Source organism: Catharus ustulatus, chromosome 26 (assembly GCF_009819885.2).
Source record: "Catharus ustulatus isolate bCatUst1 chromosome 26, bCatUst1.pri.v2, whole genome shotgun sequence".
NCBI lineage: Eukaryota > Metazoa > Chordata > Aves > Passeriformes > Turdidae > Catharus > Catharus ustulatus.
The window spans coordinates 6,976,362-6,994,413 of NC_046246.1; the positions used below are offsets into that span (position 1 = coordinate 6,976,362).

Genomic DNA, 18,052 nt, shown 5'->3' on the forward strand with positions numbered 1-18,052 from the left:
GCCGTTCCTCCTGGGGAGGGTCGTGCTCGGTGCCCGTGTGCCGGTGGGCTCCCGGTGCCGGTGGGCTCCCGGTGCCGGTGGGCTCCCGGTGCCGCTCCCGGTCCGGCGGGGCGGTGGCTCCCGGTGCCGGTGGCGCTCCCGGTGTTTCCCGGTCCGGCGGGGCGGTGGCTCCCGGTGCCGGTGGCTCCCGGTGTTTCCCGGTCCGGCGGGGCGGTGGCTCCCGGTGCCGGTGGCTCCCGGTGCCGGTGGCTCCCGGTGCCGGTGGCTCCCGGTGCCCGTGGGCTCCCGGTGCCGGTGTGCCGGTGCCTCCCGGTGCCCGTGCCCGCTGGGCTCCCGGTGCCGGTGTCTCCCGGTGCGGCGGGGCGGTGTCCCTGCGGAAGCCGCATGCCCGGTGCCGCCGGCCCCATTGGCCCCCGCAGTCACATGCCGGGCGGCGGCGGGGCTGCCGCTCCTCCCTCCCTCGCTCCGTGCGTCCCTCCCTCGGCCGGGCTGAGCGCTGGGAGCGGCCGCGATCGCACCATGAGCACCCTCAAGGTTTACAGCACGTCGGTGACCGGCTCCCGGGAGGTGAGCGCTGCGGGCTCGGGGCTCTCTGTTCCCGGAGGTCTCTGTTCCCGGGGGTGGGTGTCTCTCTTCCACCGCCCCATCCTCGGTGTCCCCTCCCCGTCTGTCCCCAAACCCACCCTGCGGGCGGGGTGGGCGCTGTGCTGAGCCCGGCTGGGTGTGTGCCCGCCCTTGGGGCTCCTCTCCATCTCCCCGTAACCTGCCTTTCCCACCCGGCTTCCAGATCAAATCCCAACAGAGCGAAGTAACCCGAATCCTTGATGGGAAGAACATCAAGTACGAGCTGGTGGATATCTCCCAGGACAACGCTCTCCGGGAGGAGATGAGGGCCAAGGCAGGCAACCCCAAAGCCATCCCACCCCAGATCGTCAACGGGGACCAGTACTGCGGGGTGAGGCTCCTGGGCACCCTGGGCTGGGGGTGTGGGTGGTGTCCTGCCCTTGCTGCAGATGTTTAAGATGTTTTGCAAGTTATTTCTTGTGAGGTGCAGGGACCAGGTGCTGCCAGGATCAGCTGTTTGCCTTGGGAGAAAGGGAGCCCAGGCAGGGGGGTTTGGGTGGCACTGGGGCTGTGCCCACTTTGTCCTGTCATGCTTGGCACAACCCAGGGCTGTGAACCCGTTTGTGCCCTGGGCTCAGGGCCCCTCCTGCCTCGTGAGCGACCCTGTGGCGTTTCCCTGCAGGATTACGAGCTCTTCGTGGAAGCTGTGGAGCAAAACACTCTGCAGGAGTTCCTGAAGCTGGCCTGAGCCCTGCTTCCCTCCCCTCCTGGACTCTACCTGCATTCCTGAGCGCCCTCATCTCCGACCACCTCCACCTGCAGGGTGCCAGCGCTGTCCTGGCACTGCCACTCGTATCCCAGCACAGGGAAACACCCATGACCAAAACTCCTCATTGCAGCTGCCTCTGACTCCCTCCTGCCTAACCCCGACATCATCTCAGAGGGATCCAAAGAAAGTGTGACGCTCTCTGTGCTTGGCCTGTGAGCAGAGCTGGGCCTGGCTCACGGCAGCTTCCAGTGCCTCTGTAAACAGCAAAGCCTCCGGGGCTGTGAGAGGTGCCCCTGGCCCTCAGCCCCCTCCTCTGCCTCCGGAGGGAAGGGCTTAGGGCTGCCTGGTACTTCCCACTTCTCCCAGTTGCTGTTAAATTTGTAAATTCTGCTGCCTCACTTCCTTTTCTTTTCCTTTTTTTCCCCCCACTCTTCATCTCAACTGCAGAGATTATGGCAACTAAGTAAAGGGTTTTTTTTGTTTTTTTGTTTGTCTTAATTTAATGCAAAAATACTGCACAGAATTGGGGGTCTGAGTGCCCACCAGGAGCTGCCTGGGGGAATGGGTGGGGCTGGCAGTGGGATCTGTGCTGCTCTGGCCCCCCTCCACTCTGACAGGCTCCCTGGTGAGCATTAATGGCTCAGGGCTGCCCCAGAACAGCTGATGCTCCAGCTGTCCAATCTTTCCTCTTTGAGTTGGCTTTTTTGCAATCCTGGACCAAGTGCATTTTGTTTTCCTGCCAAAAAGCGAGTTTATAACCAGTGTTGTCTTCCGAGATGCTATTAAATGTTACTGTACCTTTCACAGCGCTGCTCTTGCGTTTCTTTTAAATTCAGTTTTATTTTGGCTACAGGTTAAACATCACCCTACCCATGATTGTGAGTCATTTCCAGCTGAGTGAGTGCTGCTGCAGCCTGACACACAAAGATCTTAACACCTTAGATTGCTGCTGCTAATCAGAGGCTCCCAGGACGTGTCTGAATGTCCTACGGCGCAGTAGTGACAGGTACCAGAGCATTCCTCTCCTCTGTGGTGACAGGGACAGCCTCAGCCACACATGGGACTGCAAAACAAACCCTGGGCACAAAGATTGCCCAGACCAGGATACAGAGGAGCAGGGCAACAGCTGCTCCTGGATCTGCTGCAGGTGGAAAAAAGGAAGGGAGAGCTGTGTGGGCTGAGTCACTGCTCACGGGGAGCTGTGGGAGCAGCTGTGTTTGCTTCCTGTGTTTGAGTTGTGCAGCTCTGCTCACAGGGGTCTGGGAACAGCTCTGGGCACCCCGAGCTTCCACAGCAACCGTGAAATGTAAAGGAAGTGGAAAGTGCAGCTGAAAGAAAGGGTTTTATTGGGAGCCTTTAGTGAGGGCTGGGTCTCTGCGAGGAGGGAGCTGCCAGGAGGCCCTGCCTCAGTGAGTGGGAGTGTTGTCAGCTGGGAGTCAAGTGAGAGCTTGTCACAGCTGGAATGGGAAGAATGTGCTGGGGAAAGGGAAAGGGAAAAGTGCAGCCCTAGCCCACGGGAGAGGGAGGAAGATGCTTTATTCAGGGCTGGGCAGAGACAGGAGGGACTGCTGTCTCCAGTGACACGGTGTCCTGTTGCAGCATCCAGGGAGGAGGAGGGCGGGTTCCTCCAGGCAGGCTGGAGCCAGGGCCCCGCTGCAGCTGGGGGCTGTCCAAGGGAAGGAGCTGTGCACGTACAGGAAACCCAGCAGCAGGATCTCCTGCCTGAGCCCAGCCTGGCTCAGCCCCAGCACTGCAATGGCTCAAGGCCCTCAGGTTTAGCTCCAGCAGAGACCATGGAACGGGGCCTGTTTGTCCCCTGGTGTCACTGCAGGTGAAATCTGCAGCTGTGTGTAGAAAGCAAACTGGCCCTGACTGTGTGTCCATCCTGCTGTGTGCCCCTGGCTGTGTGTCCATCCTGCTGTGTGCCCCTGGCTGTGTGTCCATCCTGCTGTGTGTCCATCCTGCTGCTCCAGAGTCCCTGAGCCCAGCTCAGTAACTACAGAGCAGCTGGCAGGCTCCCCTGGGCAGGGGGCAGCCTGTGTGACCTGCAGAGGGATCAGGAGCCAGCCTGCAGCCCTGGTGAGCTGGTGGAGGTGTCCCTGTGTTGGGAATCATCCGTCCTGGGGAGCAGCAGCCACTGTGTGAGGCAGCAGGATTGGGCCTGGCCTCTCTGCCAAATGGCTGCTCCAAGCTCTTCTCCATCCAGGTAATGGCACAGTGAAACTGAATCTGGAAAGAAAACCTCTCCCTTCTTCCCAGCCAGGCCAGGTTGGGTAAGGTGAGAGGCAGCTCCCTCCCTGTGCAGAGCTGGGGGTGAGGAGCTCTCAGGCTGTTTTCTGGGAGGGGTCTCTCCTCCTGAGCAGCAGGGAGGCGCTGGGGACCAGCCCACATTCCTGCAGGCTCCTGGAGTTGTCCGTGTACACCCTCTGGGGAAAGGTGCTGATGATCTCATACGAGTCCGAGTTTCCACCCCTAGGAAAGAACAGCACAATCATCTACTCATGGGATCCCCCAAGGTTTGGCTGAGATGCTCTGACTGTTCCAGCTGTGGTTATGCAAGAGCAGAGAAAAAGGCTTCCAGCCCAAAGTGCAGGCAGCCAGGCACGGAGCAGCCTGCACAGCTGCAGAGGGGAGGAAGGAGGCTGGAGCATCCCAGCAGCACTGAGCTCATCCAGGGCCTGCAGCAGCAGTGGGAAGAGAGGAGAGCAAGGAGGGCCCTCAGCCATCTGGAACTGTCCCCAACAGGCTGAGGGAGCCCCTGTGCAGCATTAAATGAGTCAGGACACGGAGCTGGCTGAGCCAAGAAAGCTTCCAGCACCTTGGGAAGGGTGGCACAAGTTGGGTGAGTGCTGGAAGGGGGCAAAGGCAGCCATGGGCCTGGATCTGATGGCAATTTTGGGAGGACAGAAGTTGATTTCTGTTGCTGTGTGGCACAGGTGGGTATGAAATGCTCTGAGCTGCTCAGGACCCTGGCACTGCTGCCTGGAGAGGCTCAGCTGGGGCTGTGACCCAGCTCAGGCTGAGTTTGGAGCTCCAGGATCTTTTCTGGGTTCAGCAGAGTCAGGCAAGGAGGGGAGGGGGTCCTGGGCTACCTGATGTGGGCCAGGTGCTGGCGCAGGTCCCCGATGGTGTCCGAGAGCAGCATCCTGAGCTCGTAGCTGCGCTCGCCGCTCTCGGAGCGGATGCGCAGGGTGCAGGAATCAGGGCCTGCAGCTTCAGCCTCAGCTGCCTTCACCCTGGGCATCAGAAAACCCTGTCAGCCCAGAGTGAGCTCCATCAGCAGGCAGAGCCTCCATCACCAAACCAGGGCAGTTTCATATTTGGGAGTGTCCCTGGGGTGAGTGAGGCCCCAGACCAACCCCCTGCCCAACCTGCTGCTGTGCTTTCCAGCCTGAAGGTGCCTTCAAGAGGGTTATGGAGCTTTTTTAGCTTTTTCATTTTAAACCAGGGCTGTCTGGTAAGTATTTTGCCCTACTTCTTTGATTAAAAATAATCTGCTTGGGGTTTTTTTTTTCCATTAGCTATTTGGGTCTTGGCTTGCCAGAAGACTGAGTGGAAAATGCTGTTAGTGAGACCTTCCACCTGGGCATCAGTTTCCTGGAGGGGTTCTCCCATTTAATATGACTGCAGTGAGCTCTTTCAATGGTTTCAAACTGTCAGGCCTTGGTTTGCTGTCAGAAAAACTTTCACATCAATAAGTGACATTTTGACCAACAGAAGCTTTTTGTTAGAGATGTAAAATGTGGCATGTTATGAAAAATGCAGTGGTTTTCCCAAAGGACCAAACTTGGCCTTTTGTCTGACTATTTCTAAGGTCTAAAAGGGGAAAATCCATTTACTTCCTCAGCTGAACTGCCTGAGCTAAACCTGCAGTGATGAAACAGGAGAAGGGAAGATCCTGGCAGGTCAGGGGTGGTGGGGGCTGTACCTGCACCTCTCCAGGGCAGCCAGCCCAGCTGTTTCCACCAGGATTCCTTTGCTGCTCTGCTGCCCATCAGAGCCCTGCAACCAAAGCAGGTGAGAGTCAGGGAGAGCAGCCAGCTGTGCTCTGGTGCAGCCTCTGGGAGGTTACACAGAGCTGAGAGAGGCCCAAGGAGGGGGTGCAGGGAGCTGAGAACAGAGCTCAGCCCTGGGGGTGTCAGGGGAGTCCCCTCGTACCTGTGGGGCCGCTCCAGCCTCGCCTCGGGCACTGCCCACTCTGCCTCTGTGCTCTGGGGGCTTGGAAAGCTCATTGGGAGCCTGCCCCGAGGAGGATTGGGGATCTAGCAGAGCAGAGGGGAGATAAATCCATGTGGGAACCTTTGTGACAAACATTTGGCCCCCAGAAGAGGCTGATTTGGTGACAGGAGGGAGCAGCAGCCGACAGGGAGAGCTCTCAGCACCCCAGCCAGGCTGAGAGCAGCTCTCAGGTTCCTCCCTGTCCCATTTCCTGCCCCACTAAATCTTTGATTGTCAACATCAACAGCGAGAACAGTGAGAACAGCCTGTTCAGTGCAGCTGGGATGCACAGCAGGCAGGTGGCTCTGCTGGCAAAAACTGGCACTGTCACCATTTTTACAGACTTGGACACTTTTCACCTTGTGAGGGAGTATTTGCAGGTGTCCATTCCTTTTTGATTGGACAATTTTTTTTGTTTGTTTGGGTTTTTTTAACTTTTTTTTTTTTTTTACTGCTTGGATAAAGGGGATGTTTAGCTTTAACCTTGAGGTGACTGAGCACAGTTGTGTGTAACCAGGCAAATACTTCTCCTGAGTGATCCATGTGGTGATTTATTTAGTGATGCACTCACAGACCCACTGATTTCTGTCTCCCTGACTTGGATTTCCCAACCCTGTCAGACATTGCTTACACAGACTGTGAGTGTCTAGCAGCAAAATGAGGAATCTGTGACCTTTGGTGCCCCATATTCTGTTGTGAAAGTCTGAAGAGAAACTGTCCCACATTTAGTACAGTTACAGTTGATTTGGCTTGACAATATCAACATTTTTGGAATGAGCTTGTAGGAGAAAGGAGCAGTGTTTGCAAGCAGCTCTCCCTGCAGGGTTACCTCAGCATCCTTTGATGTGGGGAAGGTGGAAGGAGCTTGGCCTTCCACAAAGGCACAGGGCAGATGTGTTTTTGGAAACCTGCTGCATTTCTATTCTTTTATTACTTGTCATGTCTCATTCTTAGCAGGATTGATGCTGAGAGCATCCTGTGTGTGCTGCTGGCTCCCAGCTCCTGAGGCCCTGACCCCAAGTGTTGCTTCCCTTGCTGAGCCCCCCACATTCCCCTCCCACCCCTGCACTGCCCTGGCAGGATTTAAGAATCTCCTCCTCAAGGAGCTGCATTTTTGAGGCAGGTTTAGGATTTTACCTGGGATCTCAGAGGTTTCCTGCACTTGCTTGGATTCTGAGGTACCCACCACGTGGCCAAGGCCAGGAAAACTCCCAGGCAGGTTCTGGAACACCACATCCCTCCTGTCAGTGACCTGTAAGCAAATCTGGCTGTTTCCCAGCTCCTCTTGCTGCAGCAGAGCCCAACAAGCCACAAGCAGCAGAGTAAACCCCAAGTGAAACCAGGGATGCATGGGTTATAGGGAACCAGAATCTCCAGAGCTTTGCACAATCCCCCTTCCCTGTGACTCCTTTCTACCCTGCACAGCCCCCAGCTGCCCTGAGCACGTCCTGCTCCTTGTTGTGCCCTGGTTTTTCTCTGGGGCAGAGGAAAGTCCAGCCTCTGCTGGTGCCTGCTGACATTCCAGGTGCTCTCCAAGCCCTAGATTTGAGTCCTCTGAGGCTCTCTGCCTGCAAAAGTGGCTTTGGCTCTTTGCCATTTCTGAGAAATCAAAAACTGGGACCAAACAGAACCTCAGGTGGCTAAATCCATTTAAACTGTGGCAAAACAAACTCTCATGCCATCCTCTTTAAAAGGTACTTCTTCCATCTCACATTAAAAGCTTTTCCAGGGGAGCTATTTGAGAACTTTCCTCCCTCCTTTTTGTGGCACAGCTCTTACTTTCCTGCCTGTGCTCTTAGAAGGGTCACTGAGGCACAGAAAGCCTCGAACCTTGATGCTCAAACACTTCCTGTAACGGCTGCTGCAGGTGCCCTCCCTGTCCCAGCCACACCTGCACAGCCCCACAACCCTCACCCTCCCCTCGTGGGGACCCTCCAGCAGCTGCCTGGAAGAAAACCTGAGCGGTCTTGGGAAGCAGGAGAGCGATGTCACAGCCAAAATCTGGGTGTGGCACTTGCCTGCAAGGGGACACCGTCAGGGTAGCGTGGCTGCAGCTCAGAGGGGAAATATCCATCCAGGATGTCCTGCAGGCATTGCTGAAACGACAGCAGAGCTCCTGCTCACACCTCGGCCTTTCTGTTGAGCTCAGCACTGCTCTCTCTGCTGGGCTGCTCCTGTTTGTGCTGCTGTGGCACCAAAGACTCAGCATCTCCATCCCTAAAAATGCCTGCACAAGGAGCTCTGCACCAAAGACAGAGCATCTCCATCCCTAAAAATGACTGCACAAGGAGCTCTGCACCAAAGACACAGCATGTCCATCCCTAAAAATGCCTGCACAAGGAGCTCTGTACCAGACACAGCATCTCCATCCCTAAAAGTGACTGCACAAGGAGCTCTGCACCAAAGACTCAGCATCTCCATCCCTAAAAGTGACTGCACAAGGAGCTCTGCACCAGACTCAGCATCTCCATCCCTAAAAGTGACTGCACAAGGAGCTCTGCACCAGACACAGCATCTCCATCCCTAAAAGTGACTGCACAAGGAGCTCTGCACCAGACTCAGCATCTCCATCCCTAAAAGTGACTGCACAAGGAGCTCTGCACCAGACACAGCATCTCCATCCCTAAAAGTGACTGCACAAGGAGCTCTGCACCAGACTCAGCATCTCCATCCCTAAAAATGCCTGCACAAGGAGCTCTGCACCAAAGACAGAGCATCTCCATCCCTAAAAATGACTGCACAAGGAGCTCTGCACCAAAGACACAGCATGTCCATCCCTAAAAATGCCTGCACAAGGAGCTCTGCACCAAAGACTCAGCATCTCCATCCCTAAAAATGCCTGCACAAGGAGCTCTGCACCAAAGACTCAGCATCTCCATCCCTAAAAGTGACTGCACAAGGAGCTCTGCACCAAAGACTCAGCATCTCCATCCCCAAAAGTGACTGCACAAGGCTTTAGAGGCACGGTGGGGAGGCAGAGGTGCAGCTGGGCTCCTGTGCAGGGCTGGGGTGAGCTCAGAAATCCCATCCCCTCCTGGCAGGTGGCTCTGGCTCCTCCTGCCCTGCCGTACCTGAGTGCCGGGGTGCTGGTAGGGCCGGAAGGCTCCGTGTCCCACGACGATCCCGTTCTGGTACAGGATCACAGGGAGGGGCTCTGGCCGCCTCAGCCGAGCCCCTCGGGGCGTGTGCTCGATCTGGGAAATGCCCTCTCCCACCAGCGAGTTCAAATCCTTAATGTTCTCCAGGATTAAATCGAAATCAATCTGGGGTTCACAAACAGCGCCTTGACCTGTGGCAGAGGGATCAGAGAGGGGCAGGGCTGGTGGCTGCACAGATTTCTCTGTATCAATTTGAGGTGTGTTTGAGCCCTGACATTTCTGTGCTTTGCCCTTTTCACACGTCTGCAGAACGTGGTGCAACCTTTTGCTGTGCCAGGTCCACATCCTTGCTTAGACCACAAGGGCAGGGCAGAGGATGCAGCGCTGGGGCTGCAACCTCCGAGCTCCAGAGCAGCTCCTGGAGCCCCAGCTCAGCTCCTGCAGCCCCAGCTCAGCTCCTGGAGCCCCAGAGCAGCTCCTGCAGCCCCAGCTCAGCTCCTGGCACTGCTGATCCTCTCAGGAGCCCTGTGCTGTCCCTGGGCCCTGCAGCATGAGGAACTGCACGAGTTGGATTAACCAGATTGGATCAATGGATCAGGGCACAGGTGCTGAGGAGGTGCCAGAGTAAACAGCAGGGCAGGGACTGCAGGATGTTTGTCTGGCTGTTTGAGGGTGGCAGGGTGAAGCAGTAAAAGGCTTGTGACGAGACAGAGGAATGAAATCAAAAGAGAAAATATCTAAATTAAGTTAAAGTTCTTAGCTGTTCTGCTTTTTTTATGAGTTGCTAAAGGATGATGTGGAAATACCCATGAAAAGAGTCAGTGAGCTGAAACCAAAAGCTGTTTCTGCTGGTCTCCCTCTGTCTCTCCCCTCCTGCATCTAAGGGAAGACCTAGTGTAATATTTGCATGGTGGTTAGGAAGCAGCATTGCCTCTACAGTTCAAAAAATTTTCTTTTTTCTCTCTGTTACCACTTCCTAAGGACACTGCCAAAGCTGCTTGGAGCCCAGACAGCAGAGTCAGGTCTCAATTAAACCCTCACATGGTGGCTGGGAGGAAAAGCAAACAATACTCCCTGATGGAGCCAGGCCCTGTGGGTAAGTTACTACAGCTCCTGTGTACACAAAGCACCTGATTCTCTTTTCCACCCACTCTGTGTCAATGCCATTAGAGCAGCCAAGCCTCAAATGTGCAGGGTTTGTGAATTCTGCAGGAAGCAGCTGCTGTGAGGTCTCCTCCTGAAGGGCTGAGCCATCAGGTTCTCTCCACCCACAAGGGTGTACAAAATACAGGAATATAAAATTAAACCTTCTGCTGAGCTCCTGTGAGATTGCTCTGTGTCTGTGTCCCCTAAGAGGGAAGGGAATGGGAAGATCTTGGCACAGGATCCCGAATTCTGAAGACCCAGATCCCGAGGTTTTGGTGTTTATCTACTCTCCCTTCTCTGAGCATGCAGCCAAGAGTGCTGGTGCTTTACCCAGCTTGCAGAGGCTCCTTGCAGGCAGCTCCTCTTCATCCTGGACTGATTCTGTGTCCTCCAGCTGGTCCCGTGTCTCTCCAACCCAAATCAGACCATAGTCATTCAGGAACCGCTGGGGGAGGAAATTCAGGACAGCTTTGCTGAGCAGAGCTGCAGAAAACTGGAAATGGGAGCCTGAGAGTGCTCAGCTGTGGCTGTGAGAGGCAGAGAGAGGGGTCAGAGGTTTGTCTGGGGCTCCTTGGTGCTGGCAGACAGACAGACAGACTCTGCAGCAGCAGGGAAAAGGGAGGAGGAAAGATCTGAGGTGCCAGAGGAACCTCCCAACACTGCAGGAACTGAGCTTTTCTACAGCTCTGGAAATCAGAATGAAGCTTGCAGAAAGCCCAGGGTCTTGTGTGTTTAAATTCTCCTGCCCTGCTGCTCACATCCAACCTGCTCCTTTCCAGAGGTGAAGGGCTGTGGTGATCAAAGGGGCAGCTTGAAAAAGGCCAAAGATCTCAAACCCGAGGAGCAGCTGGCTCAGGGCAAGCAGAGCAGCCTCACCTCCATCTCCCAGACCTGCCTCTGCAGCTGAAGGCACCTCATTTCCAGCTCTTCAGTGGTGGATGAGTCAAAACCATCTGAAAGAGAAAACCTCATGTTTCTATGCAGGTCCTCAGAGCTGTGGATCACCTGTGTCACACAGGGCAGCACCAGCCTGTACTCAGTGAACTGCCAGGGGACACAGGGGCTGAAGGTGACAACAAACCCTGCAGTGGTTTGATAACAACGCTGACAGACTAAAAGATAGCTGTGAACAGCCCTGAGAAAGTTTTGTGCCGTGGGAGCTGATAAGAGTGGTGCAACCACACGGTGGAAATTGGCTCCCTCAGAATGGAGGAGCCCAAGAGGAGCAGGTGCCCACCGAGGCTGGATGCTGAAATCTTGGCTGGACGGCAGCAGGGAGCAGGAGGAGGAGCAGCCCTGTGTCTGTGGTTTCAGACACTCGTGTTTTGTGCTCAGGAAATGGAGAAGTCACCGCAGCTCTGCACCATGTGCAGCTCAGCCCTGCAGGAAATGTGTGTGGGCTGCAGCTGGGGCTGGGAACTGCTGGACTCAGGGAACTGAAGGGGGAAAGACCTCGGTGACTCACTGAAAGCTGGGCTCAGTTCAGGGCTAGGCTGGACCTGGAATCCCGTGGGAGACTCCAAGTGGGGTTTTTGGTTTCTCTCAGCTTTCCTGCCTGTTTGAACTCTGCACTATTCACTGCTCTTGGCTTTTCTGACCATCGTGTGCCTGTGGTTGGCTTTAAACTCAAGGAAACTCAAGAAACCCACAAATAGGTCAGGAAATGATGTTTGCAGCACTCCACAGTGACAGACAGAACAGAGGCTCCTGGGTTTGGAGCCAAGGACGGCTCAGAGGGGTCCCCAGGCCTGCTCTGCTGCCCTGCCCAGAGCTCTGTACTCTCCCACAGGTGCCAAAGGTGGAACAATTTTTACCTTCTCCTTGAAGAGCCTTTATCCTCTCCTCGAGTTCAGCAATCCTGCCGTCCTTCAGGGGCAGAACAAACAATGACCCGGGTCAGGTCCTGGCCCTCAGCACCTCCAGGCACAGTTTGCACAATTAGTCAGGGCTGCTGCAGGTCCTCTCACCCCACCCAGGCACGGCCAAAGGGTCAGAAGGGTGAATCACCCCACAAACACCTCAATTAGACTCAAATGAGGGGTGGGATGAGCAGAGAACTCCAGGAATAGGTGACCCATCTGCACTGCTCCTGCTCAGACCTGCAGGGAGGGGCTGATCTAGAAACAAAACCAGCATCTCTGCAGCCACTCCTTAAAAAAAAAAAAAACAAACCCAAAACAAGCAATAAAAGATATTTAAGCTTTTAAAGAGTACGTATTATAAGCTTTTAAAGGGTACTAATTGTATCCAGTGATGCACTGGCTGCTCCAGGATGGCTCTGCTGTGTGAACATCTGCTGTTTCAGAAAACAAGAGGGGGAATGCACCACCACAGGGAGAAAAAAAACAGTAATTCTGAAGCCAAAGAGCTGCTGATCTTAGTGCCAGGGAGCTGAGAATCACTGCTGCAAAAAGTCCCAGCAGGGATTGTCCCCTACCCAGGCCCTGCTCTGTGCTTTTGTAAAGGCTCCTTTGGGTAATTAACAGCAGCCACAGATGAACTTCTGAGCCCACACACGGTCTGAGAGGTGAAACTCCTGTGGCAGGGACAGAGCAGGCTCAGCAAGAGGCTGACTTTTACCTTCAGCTGGATTTCTTGTGCTTGTTTCTCTATTTTTCGTTCCAACAGAGAGATTTTTTCAGCCAGAGAGGCCACGAGCTCCAGGTCAGCGTGAGCTGCACCTGGAAGCAGAAATACCTGAGAGCAGGGTTGGGGTGCACAGGGAACCCCACACCAGAAATCCTGCTCTGCCACAGCAGGGAGGACTTTTTGGGTGGAAATCCCTCAGTTCCTGGTGTCACCAGCTCGTTGTGTGTGCAAGAAGGGGGACACAGGCACAGGGGTGTCACCAAAACCCTGATGGCCCAGAACACCAAATCACCGAGGGGATTTACCCTCCATGTTCTTGTCCAGCGCTGTCCCCTGAAGCAGGAGAGGAGGGTGCCCTGCAGGGATTCCTTGTCCTAGGAGGCAGCCTGGCATCTCCTGAAAAGGGAAGGAAACAGCTCAGTGTTAGGACACAGCTCCTCCAAAAGCAGGTAAAGAAATATCAGGGGTGTGCTGAGGGAAAGAGAGGGCAGGGGAGAGCAGGGGGTCCATCAGTGCCATCAATATTCCCAAATTTCTGAGCTCTCCTCAGGGGCCAGGAGCATGGGAAGGGACAATGCCAGCAGCTGGAAGAGCGAACACAATGTGGAGCTTGCACAAAGAGACCAAAACACTTGCACAGAGAGGTAAAAAGTGGTAAAATCGAGTTATTTTAATGAAATAAAGCACAATGCTCTGCTATTAACAGAGCCATCAAACTGCACTGGGAGCAAAATGGGAGTTTTTGCTCTGAAATCGAGTAGGGAGGATGTGTTAAATGGAGCTGTAAAAATAAACGGTGTTCTAGGATGTGGAAATGTCCTGTTAATTGTCTGGCTTTGGACACTTGTAGGGGACAGAGAGCTACATTTATTGTGTAAAGGATGAGAGCAGCCCTACCCTGAGCAAGAATAACAGGGGATAGCATGAAATAAAGCACAGCTGCCTTAACTTTGCTTGGTGGATTAATTTTCTCAATAAAATTGAAAAAGCTGTCCAAAACAAATTCCCAAATTGTACATTTTTGTGTCCCCCCAGTCCATGCACCCTCCTTTCCTGTGCAGAATGGGCAGTTTGAGGGATGGGGGGGCAAAAAGGGGCTCTAAATAATGGAGATAACCAGGGGGTGATGGGGGGGAAGGGCCTGGGGGGGCCTGACAGGGCTGGGGGTACCCGGGGTGTGGGGGGGAGACCCTCGTGGGGGGGGATACCCCAATCTGGGGGGGATACCTGAATGTGGAGGGATACCTGAATCTGGGGGAATACCCCAATGTGGGGGGATACCTGAATGTGGGGGAATACCCCAATCTGGGGGAATACCCCAATGTGGGGGGATACCTGAATGTGGGGGAATACCCCAATCTGGGGGAGATACCCCAATGTGGGGGGAATACCCCAATGTGGGGGGAATACCCCAATTTGGGGGGATATCCCAGTCTGGGGGGGTCCCCGGTCACCCCAGGCTCTCACTCACCCCCCCGCCGCCATCTTGTTTACGGGCGGTTGCCACGGCGACGCAGGGGCAGCTGCGATTGGCCCGGCGCTGGTCACGTGATGGGCGCGGTACCCACGGGAACTACAACTCCCAGCGTGCACCGCGCGCGTTCTCCCGGGACACCGGGACTGGGACAGGACCGGGACAGGACCGGGAGTGCGTCCCATTTTCCTCCTCAACCCCCCGCTCCGCACATGCACATCAGCCTGGCTGAGGCACCTCACGCCGTGCAGCTGCTCCCGATCTCCTCACCTGCTTCCTCCTCACCTGGGCACCGCTCTCACCTCGCTGGTGTCCTGAACTCCACCCGGTTGTTGTCACCATCCCAGGAGCCTTTCCTGGCTGTCCCCACCCCTCCCGCTGCCTCTGTGCTGCTCTCCAGGGAGCAGCTGGGTGTGAGCAGCACAGACCAATTCCCCCCAGTTTGATCTCCTTTGATGGAGGTCACAGAACCCCGGACTGGTTTGGGCTCAGGGGACCTCAGAGCTCATCCCATTCCCACCCCCGGCCAGGAGCACCTTCCACTACCCCAGGCTGCTCCAAACCCTGTCCAGCCTGGCCTTGGACACTTCCAGGGATGTTGGCTGTGCTCCAGAGACTTTTGTTTCAATTTGCCCAAAGACAAAGCCGAGCTGAATTCGGTGAGGTTTTTCTGCTGAAGAGCTCTCGGCTCTGGGCGGAAGCAGACAGGGAGCTCACCAGGATGTGCACGAACCCAGACAGCAGCTGTGTGTTCTCAGCACGTCCCAGCGGCTTTTTTCATTTCAAACCCTCTTCAAATAACCAGAACCCTTTTGTTTCCTGCTGCTGCAGTGTGAGGGAGCTCAGAGGTCTGCTGTGAGGAGATGGGTTTGAGGGGTCAAAGGAAGCATTTCCTTTATTTAGGATCTGTGACTGAAATCCCAAGGGACACCTTGGCTCCAGCTCCACCTGGAGGGAAGGAGGTTTGTTCCTCCCAACCTTGGCTGCAGTTTGCAAACCCTCAGTGGTCCAGGGAGGGTTTTGGTCTCTCTTAGTCCTTGGTGGGTGTGAGGACAGAGAGAGACCAGGGAAAAGCAGAGCCTGAGGAATTTCAACCTTTCCTTGAGCTTCAGGCATGTGCCATTACTTCTTTCTACACACTTGCAAAAATAAACCCATGTAGCCCTTTTTATCCATTTCTCCACTGGTGCCAGCCGTGTTCATCACCCCGTGCTCATCCCTTTACATCCTTTTATCTTAGTTATCTTCAAACTCTATTCAGCAGCTCCAGGAGAACGGAAAATTTCTGTATCCCGTTCCTTATCCCTGCCATCCCACAGAACAGGGATCAGGAGCTGCTCCCACACCAGGGGATGCAGAGAACCAGGCTCTGGGACATCCCCACACCACGCCTGGCACCTTTTTCCTCTCAGCACAGGCAGCAGATGCGACTTCCCCAAACCGCTGTAGGTCTCACAAGCTTTGGGGAAGGGAGGCGTGACTGGTGCGCCGTGCCACCGCCGGCCTTAAAGGCTGGGGAGGGACGGGGAAGTGTCACTGGGAGCGCCCCAGCCCCGCAGAGCCCCGGCCATGCCGCCCCTGCAGCGTGCCCGCCTGCTCCTGCTGCTCGCCCTGCTCGCCCTGTGCCTGGTAAGGACAGGCTGAGTCCAGCCAGCTGTGCCCAGGGGTGGGGAGGGGTCAGCCAAGGGGCCACCTTCTGTTTTCGGCTAAAAATCTCAATTTTTGGTTTTCTCTTTGGCTTTACCCGCTGCTATTTTGCCCTGGAAGGTCCAAACGCTTCCATGTGGTGATTTTTGGAAGGTTTTCCTTCACTTGAGAGCAGCTCTCACCTCTGTAACCCTCGCCCTGAGCTCTGCAGCCCATCCTGCAGCCTCTGCCTTGCCCAGCCGTGCCTGCCCTGGGGATGTGAGCGTGGCTGAGGGGGAACACAAGGCTTTGGTTTCCTTTCCCCTCTCCCCACTGGATTTTATTTCCCCTCCTGCTGGGGGGCTCGGTCCTGGGTGGGTAGGGATGAACCCACCGGCGTGATGCACTTTGGGGCAGCTTTTGGGATCTTTTTTCTCTTTTTTTCCCCCACAACGTGCTGGTAACCGAGCCAGATCCGTCTGTGCTTATTTCAGTGGTGAAGTCTCACACTGCTGCTGGCTCCACAGGGTGCATTTTGGGATCCCCCCTCTGTAAACCAGGCAAAGCGGCAGAGCAGAGTGTTTTGGGCTCCTTTCCTGGCCCCTTCCCATCTCCAGAGGGAGCCTAAGAGGGGTGTAGGACAGTGTGCTTCACAGGGGGACACGGCAGCACTTATCGAGCAGTGTTAGGGAGGGAAATAAACTGCCCTGGAATCGCCACCCTGGCCGTGCTGCATTGCACACACCGCCCCTGTTGGCCCCAGCCCGGGTTGGGGTCCCTCCTGCCCCTGCCCCTCACTTCCAGCACGGGCATTTCCCGCACCCCACCTTGCTCTGCCGCAGGGCTCTGACCCGCCACCCTCTCACCACTTCCTCGCTGCAGCAGAGCAGCAGCCACTCCCTGCCTCCCACTTCCCCCTCATCTCTAAAACCCCCTGGTTAGGAGCCGTTGGGGTCCAGGGAGGGAGGGAGATCCCACTTCCCTCCCTGCGCTGGGACGAGCCCAAAGCCTGGAAGGGGAACCTGCCCGGGGACAGGAGGCTGTTTGTCCTGCCTGGGGTGGGGCACTGGGGGCTCCTTCTGCCCCCACGACCATCCTGTGAGGGCTCTCAGGGCTTTGTGCTGCTCTTGGGAGGGATGTCTGAAACTCTTTTCCTTTCCCAGTGCCTCAGCCAGGCCAAGAATGAGGCTTCTCCTACCAAAGCTCCTGCCCAGAGCAACACCACGGACAGGACCACCAGCAGCCTGAGCCCCCCCTGCGCCAGCCCCCCGCTCCTCTGCATCGCCCTGGGGGTGCTGGCACCGCTCCTGCTCACCCTGCGCTGAGCCACAGGGTCCCTGCAGCCGTGGGGTGACCGTCCCCACCGTGGCACCCCCGAGAACTCCGTCCCCACCACGGCACCCCCGAGAACTCCGTCCCCATCGTGGCACCCCCGGACGGCGCCGCTCCCGTTCCTGCCGCCCTGCGCTCCCCGAGTCCCCCCGGTTTCGGGGAGCCGAGCAATAAACGCGCTGGTGCCGACACCTCGGGCTCGTCTCCGCCTTCTCGCGCTCCGGTACCGGGGCTGACGGGGCTGTGGGGACGCAGCACCGGCCCCTTACACAGGACTTAACCTCGGGGCTGGAGGGGCCGGGTGGGGCCAGGCCCGAGCCGAGGGGTGGGAGCAGGACCGGGACCCCCGAGTGTTCCCTGAGCGTCCCTGAGCGTCCACTGAGTGTCCCCTGAGCGTCCAGTGAGTGTACCCCGAGTGTCCCAGAGTGTCTCTGAGTGTCCCCCGAGCATCCCTGAGCGTCTCTGAGTGCCTCCCGAGTGCCCCCGAGTGTATCTGAGTGTCCCCCGAGTGTCCCTGAGCGTCCCTGAGCGTCCACTGAGTGTCCCCGAGTGTATCTGAGTGTCCCCCGAGTGTCCCCGAGTGTATCTGAGTGTCCCTGAGTGTCCACTGAGTGTCCCCGAGTGTATCTGAGTGTCTCTGAGTGTCCCCTGAGTGTCCCTGAGCGTCTCTGAGTGTCTCCTGAGTGTCCCCGAGTGTATCTGAGTGTCCCCCGAGTGTACCCCAGTGTCCCCCGAGGATCCCCGAGTGTCTCTGAGAGTCCCCCGAGTATCCCTGAGCATCCACTGAATGTCCCCGAGTGTATCTGAGTGTCCCCCGAGTGTACCCCAGTGTCCCCCGAGGATCCCCGAGTGTCTCTGAGAGTCCCCCGAGTATCCCTGAGCATCCACTGAACGTCCCCGAGTGTCTCTGAGTGTCCCTCGAGTGTCCCCGAGTGTCTCTGAGAGTCCCCCGAGTGTCCCTGAGCGTCCACTGAGTGTCCCCCGAGTGTACCCCAGTGTCCCCCGAGTGTCCCCGAGTGTCTCTGAGAGTCCCCCGAGTATCCCCGAGTGTTCCCCAGTGTCCCCTGACTGTGCCCCAGTGTCCCCCGAGTGTCCCCGAGAGTCTCTGAGTGTCCTTCGAGCATCCCCGACTGTTCCCCAGTGTCCCCCGAGTGTCCCCCAGTGTCCCCCGAGTGTCCCCCAGTGTTCCCGAGTGTCTCCCGAGGATCCCCGAGTGTCCCCGAAGATTCCCGAGCG

At 56.4% G+C, this 18,052-nt stretch overlaps 2 protein-coding genes and 1 long non-coding RNA gene across 4 annotated transcripts; 2 read left to right on the forward strand and 1 right to left on the reverse strand.

Moving 5' to 3' along the window:
* Positions 1-384: 384 nt before the first annotated feature.
* Positions 385-2,137, forward strand: SH3BGRL3 (SH3 domain binding glutamate rich protein like 3). The gene is made up of 3 exons (XM_033080973.1): positions 385-567; positions 788-955; positions 1,247-2,137. Exons 1-3 carry the CDS (start codon positions 385-387, stop codon positions 1,310-1,312), a joined length of 417 nt encoding a protein of 138 aa, XP_032936864.1. The 3' UTR covers positions 1,313-2,137.
* A 1,116-nt stretch (positions 2,138-3,253) lies between these two features.
* UBXN11 (UBX domain protein 11) lies at positions 3,254-14,706 on the reverse strand. Of its 2 annotated transcripts, none has more exons than XM_033080972.1 (13): positions 14,576-14,706; positions 12,690-12,780; positions 12,376-12,476; positions 11,610-11,661; positions 10,672-10,748; positions 10,126-10,240; positions 8,623-8,840; positions 7,570-7,647; positions 6,689-6,803; positions 5,492-5,595; positions 5,262-5,335; positions 4,426-4,569; positions 3,254-3,805 (listed from the first exon to the last, which is right to left on the reverse strand). In XM_033080972.1, exons 2-13 carry the CDS (start codon positions 12,775-12,777, stop codon positions 3,658-3,660), a joined length of 1,314 nt encoding a protein of 437 aa, XP_032936863.1. In that variant the 5' UTR covers positions 12,778-12,780; positions 14,576-14,706; the 3' UTR covers positions 3,254-3,657. The 2 variants fall into 2 exon arrangements, with proteins under 2 accessions (XP_032936863.1, XP_032936862.1); XM_033080971.1 differs by lacking the exon at positions 14,576-14,706 and adding an exon at positions 13,856-13,889.
* A 658-nt stretch (positions 14,707-15,364) lies between these two features.
* On the forward strand, positions 15,365-17,007 carry LOC117007588. The gene is made up of 2 exons (XR_004420174.2): positions 15,365-15,487; positions 16,648-17,007. It is a non-coding gene; the product is annotated as an uncharacterized LOC117007588 (long non-coding RNA).
* Positions 17,008-18,052: the final 1,045 nt, after the last annotated feature.

What these genes read in the sequence shown, in the direction of transcription:
- SH3BGRL3 (XM_033080973.1), top strand. Translation starts at nt 385, where the DNA reads ATGCCCGGTGCCGCCGGCCCCATTGGCCCCCGCAGTCACATGCCGGGC. An exon ending in CGGTGACCGGCTCCCGGGAG is followed by an intron (nt 568 to 787) that starts GTGAGCGCTGCG and finishes CCCGGCTTCCAG; the next exon opens with ATCAAATCCCAACAGAGCGA. An exon ending in ACGGGGACCAGTACTGCGGG is followed by an intron (nt 956 to 1,246) that starts GTGAGGCTCCTG and finishes GTTTCCCTGCAG; the next exon opens with GATTACGAGCTCTTCGTGGA.
- UBXN11 (XM_033080972.1), bottom strand. Translation starts at nt 12,777, where the DNA reads ATGCCAGGCTGCCTCCTAGGACAAGGAATCCCTGCAGGGCACCCTCCT. An exon ending in AAGGAGCCTCTGCAAGCTGG is followed by an intron (nt 8,841 to 10,125) that starts GTAAAGCACCAG and finishes CCTCTGCCACAG; the next exon opens with GTCAAGGCGCTGTTTGTGAA. An exon ending in CAGCACCTGGCCCACATCAG is followed by an intron (nt 3,806 to 4,425) that starts GTAGCCCAGGAC and finishes GTTCTTTCCTAG; the next exon opens with GGGTGGAAACTCGGACTCGT.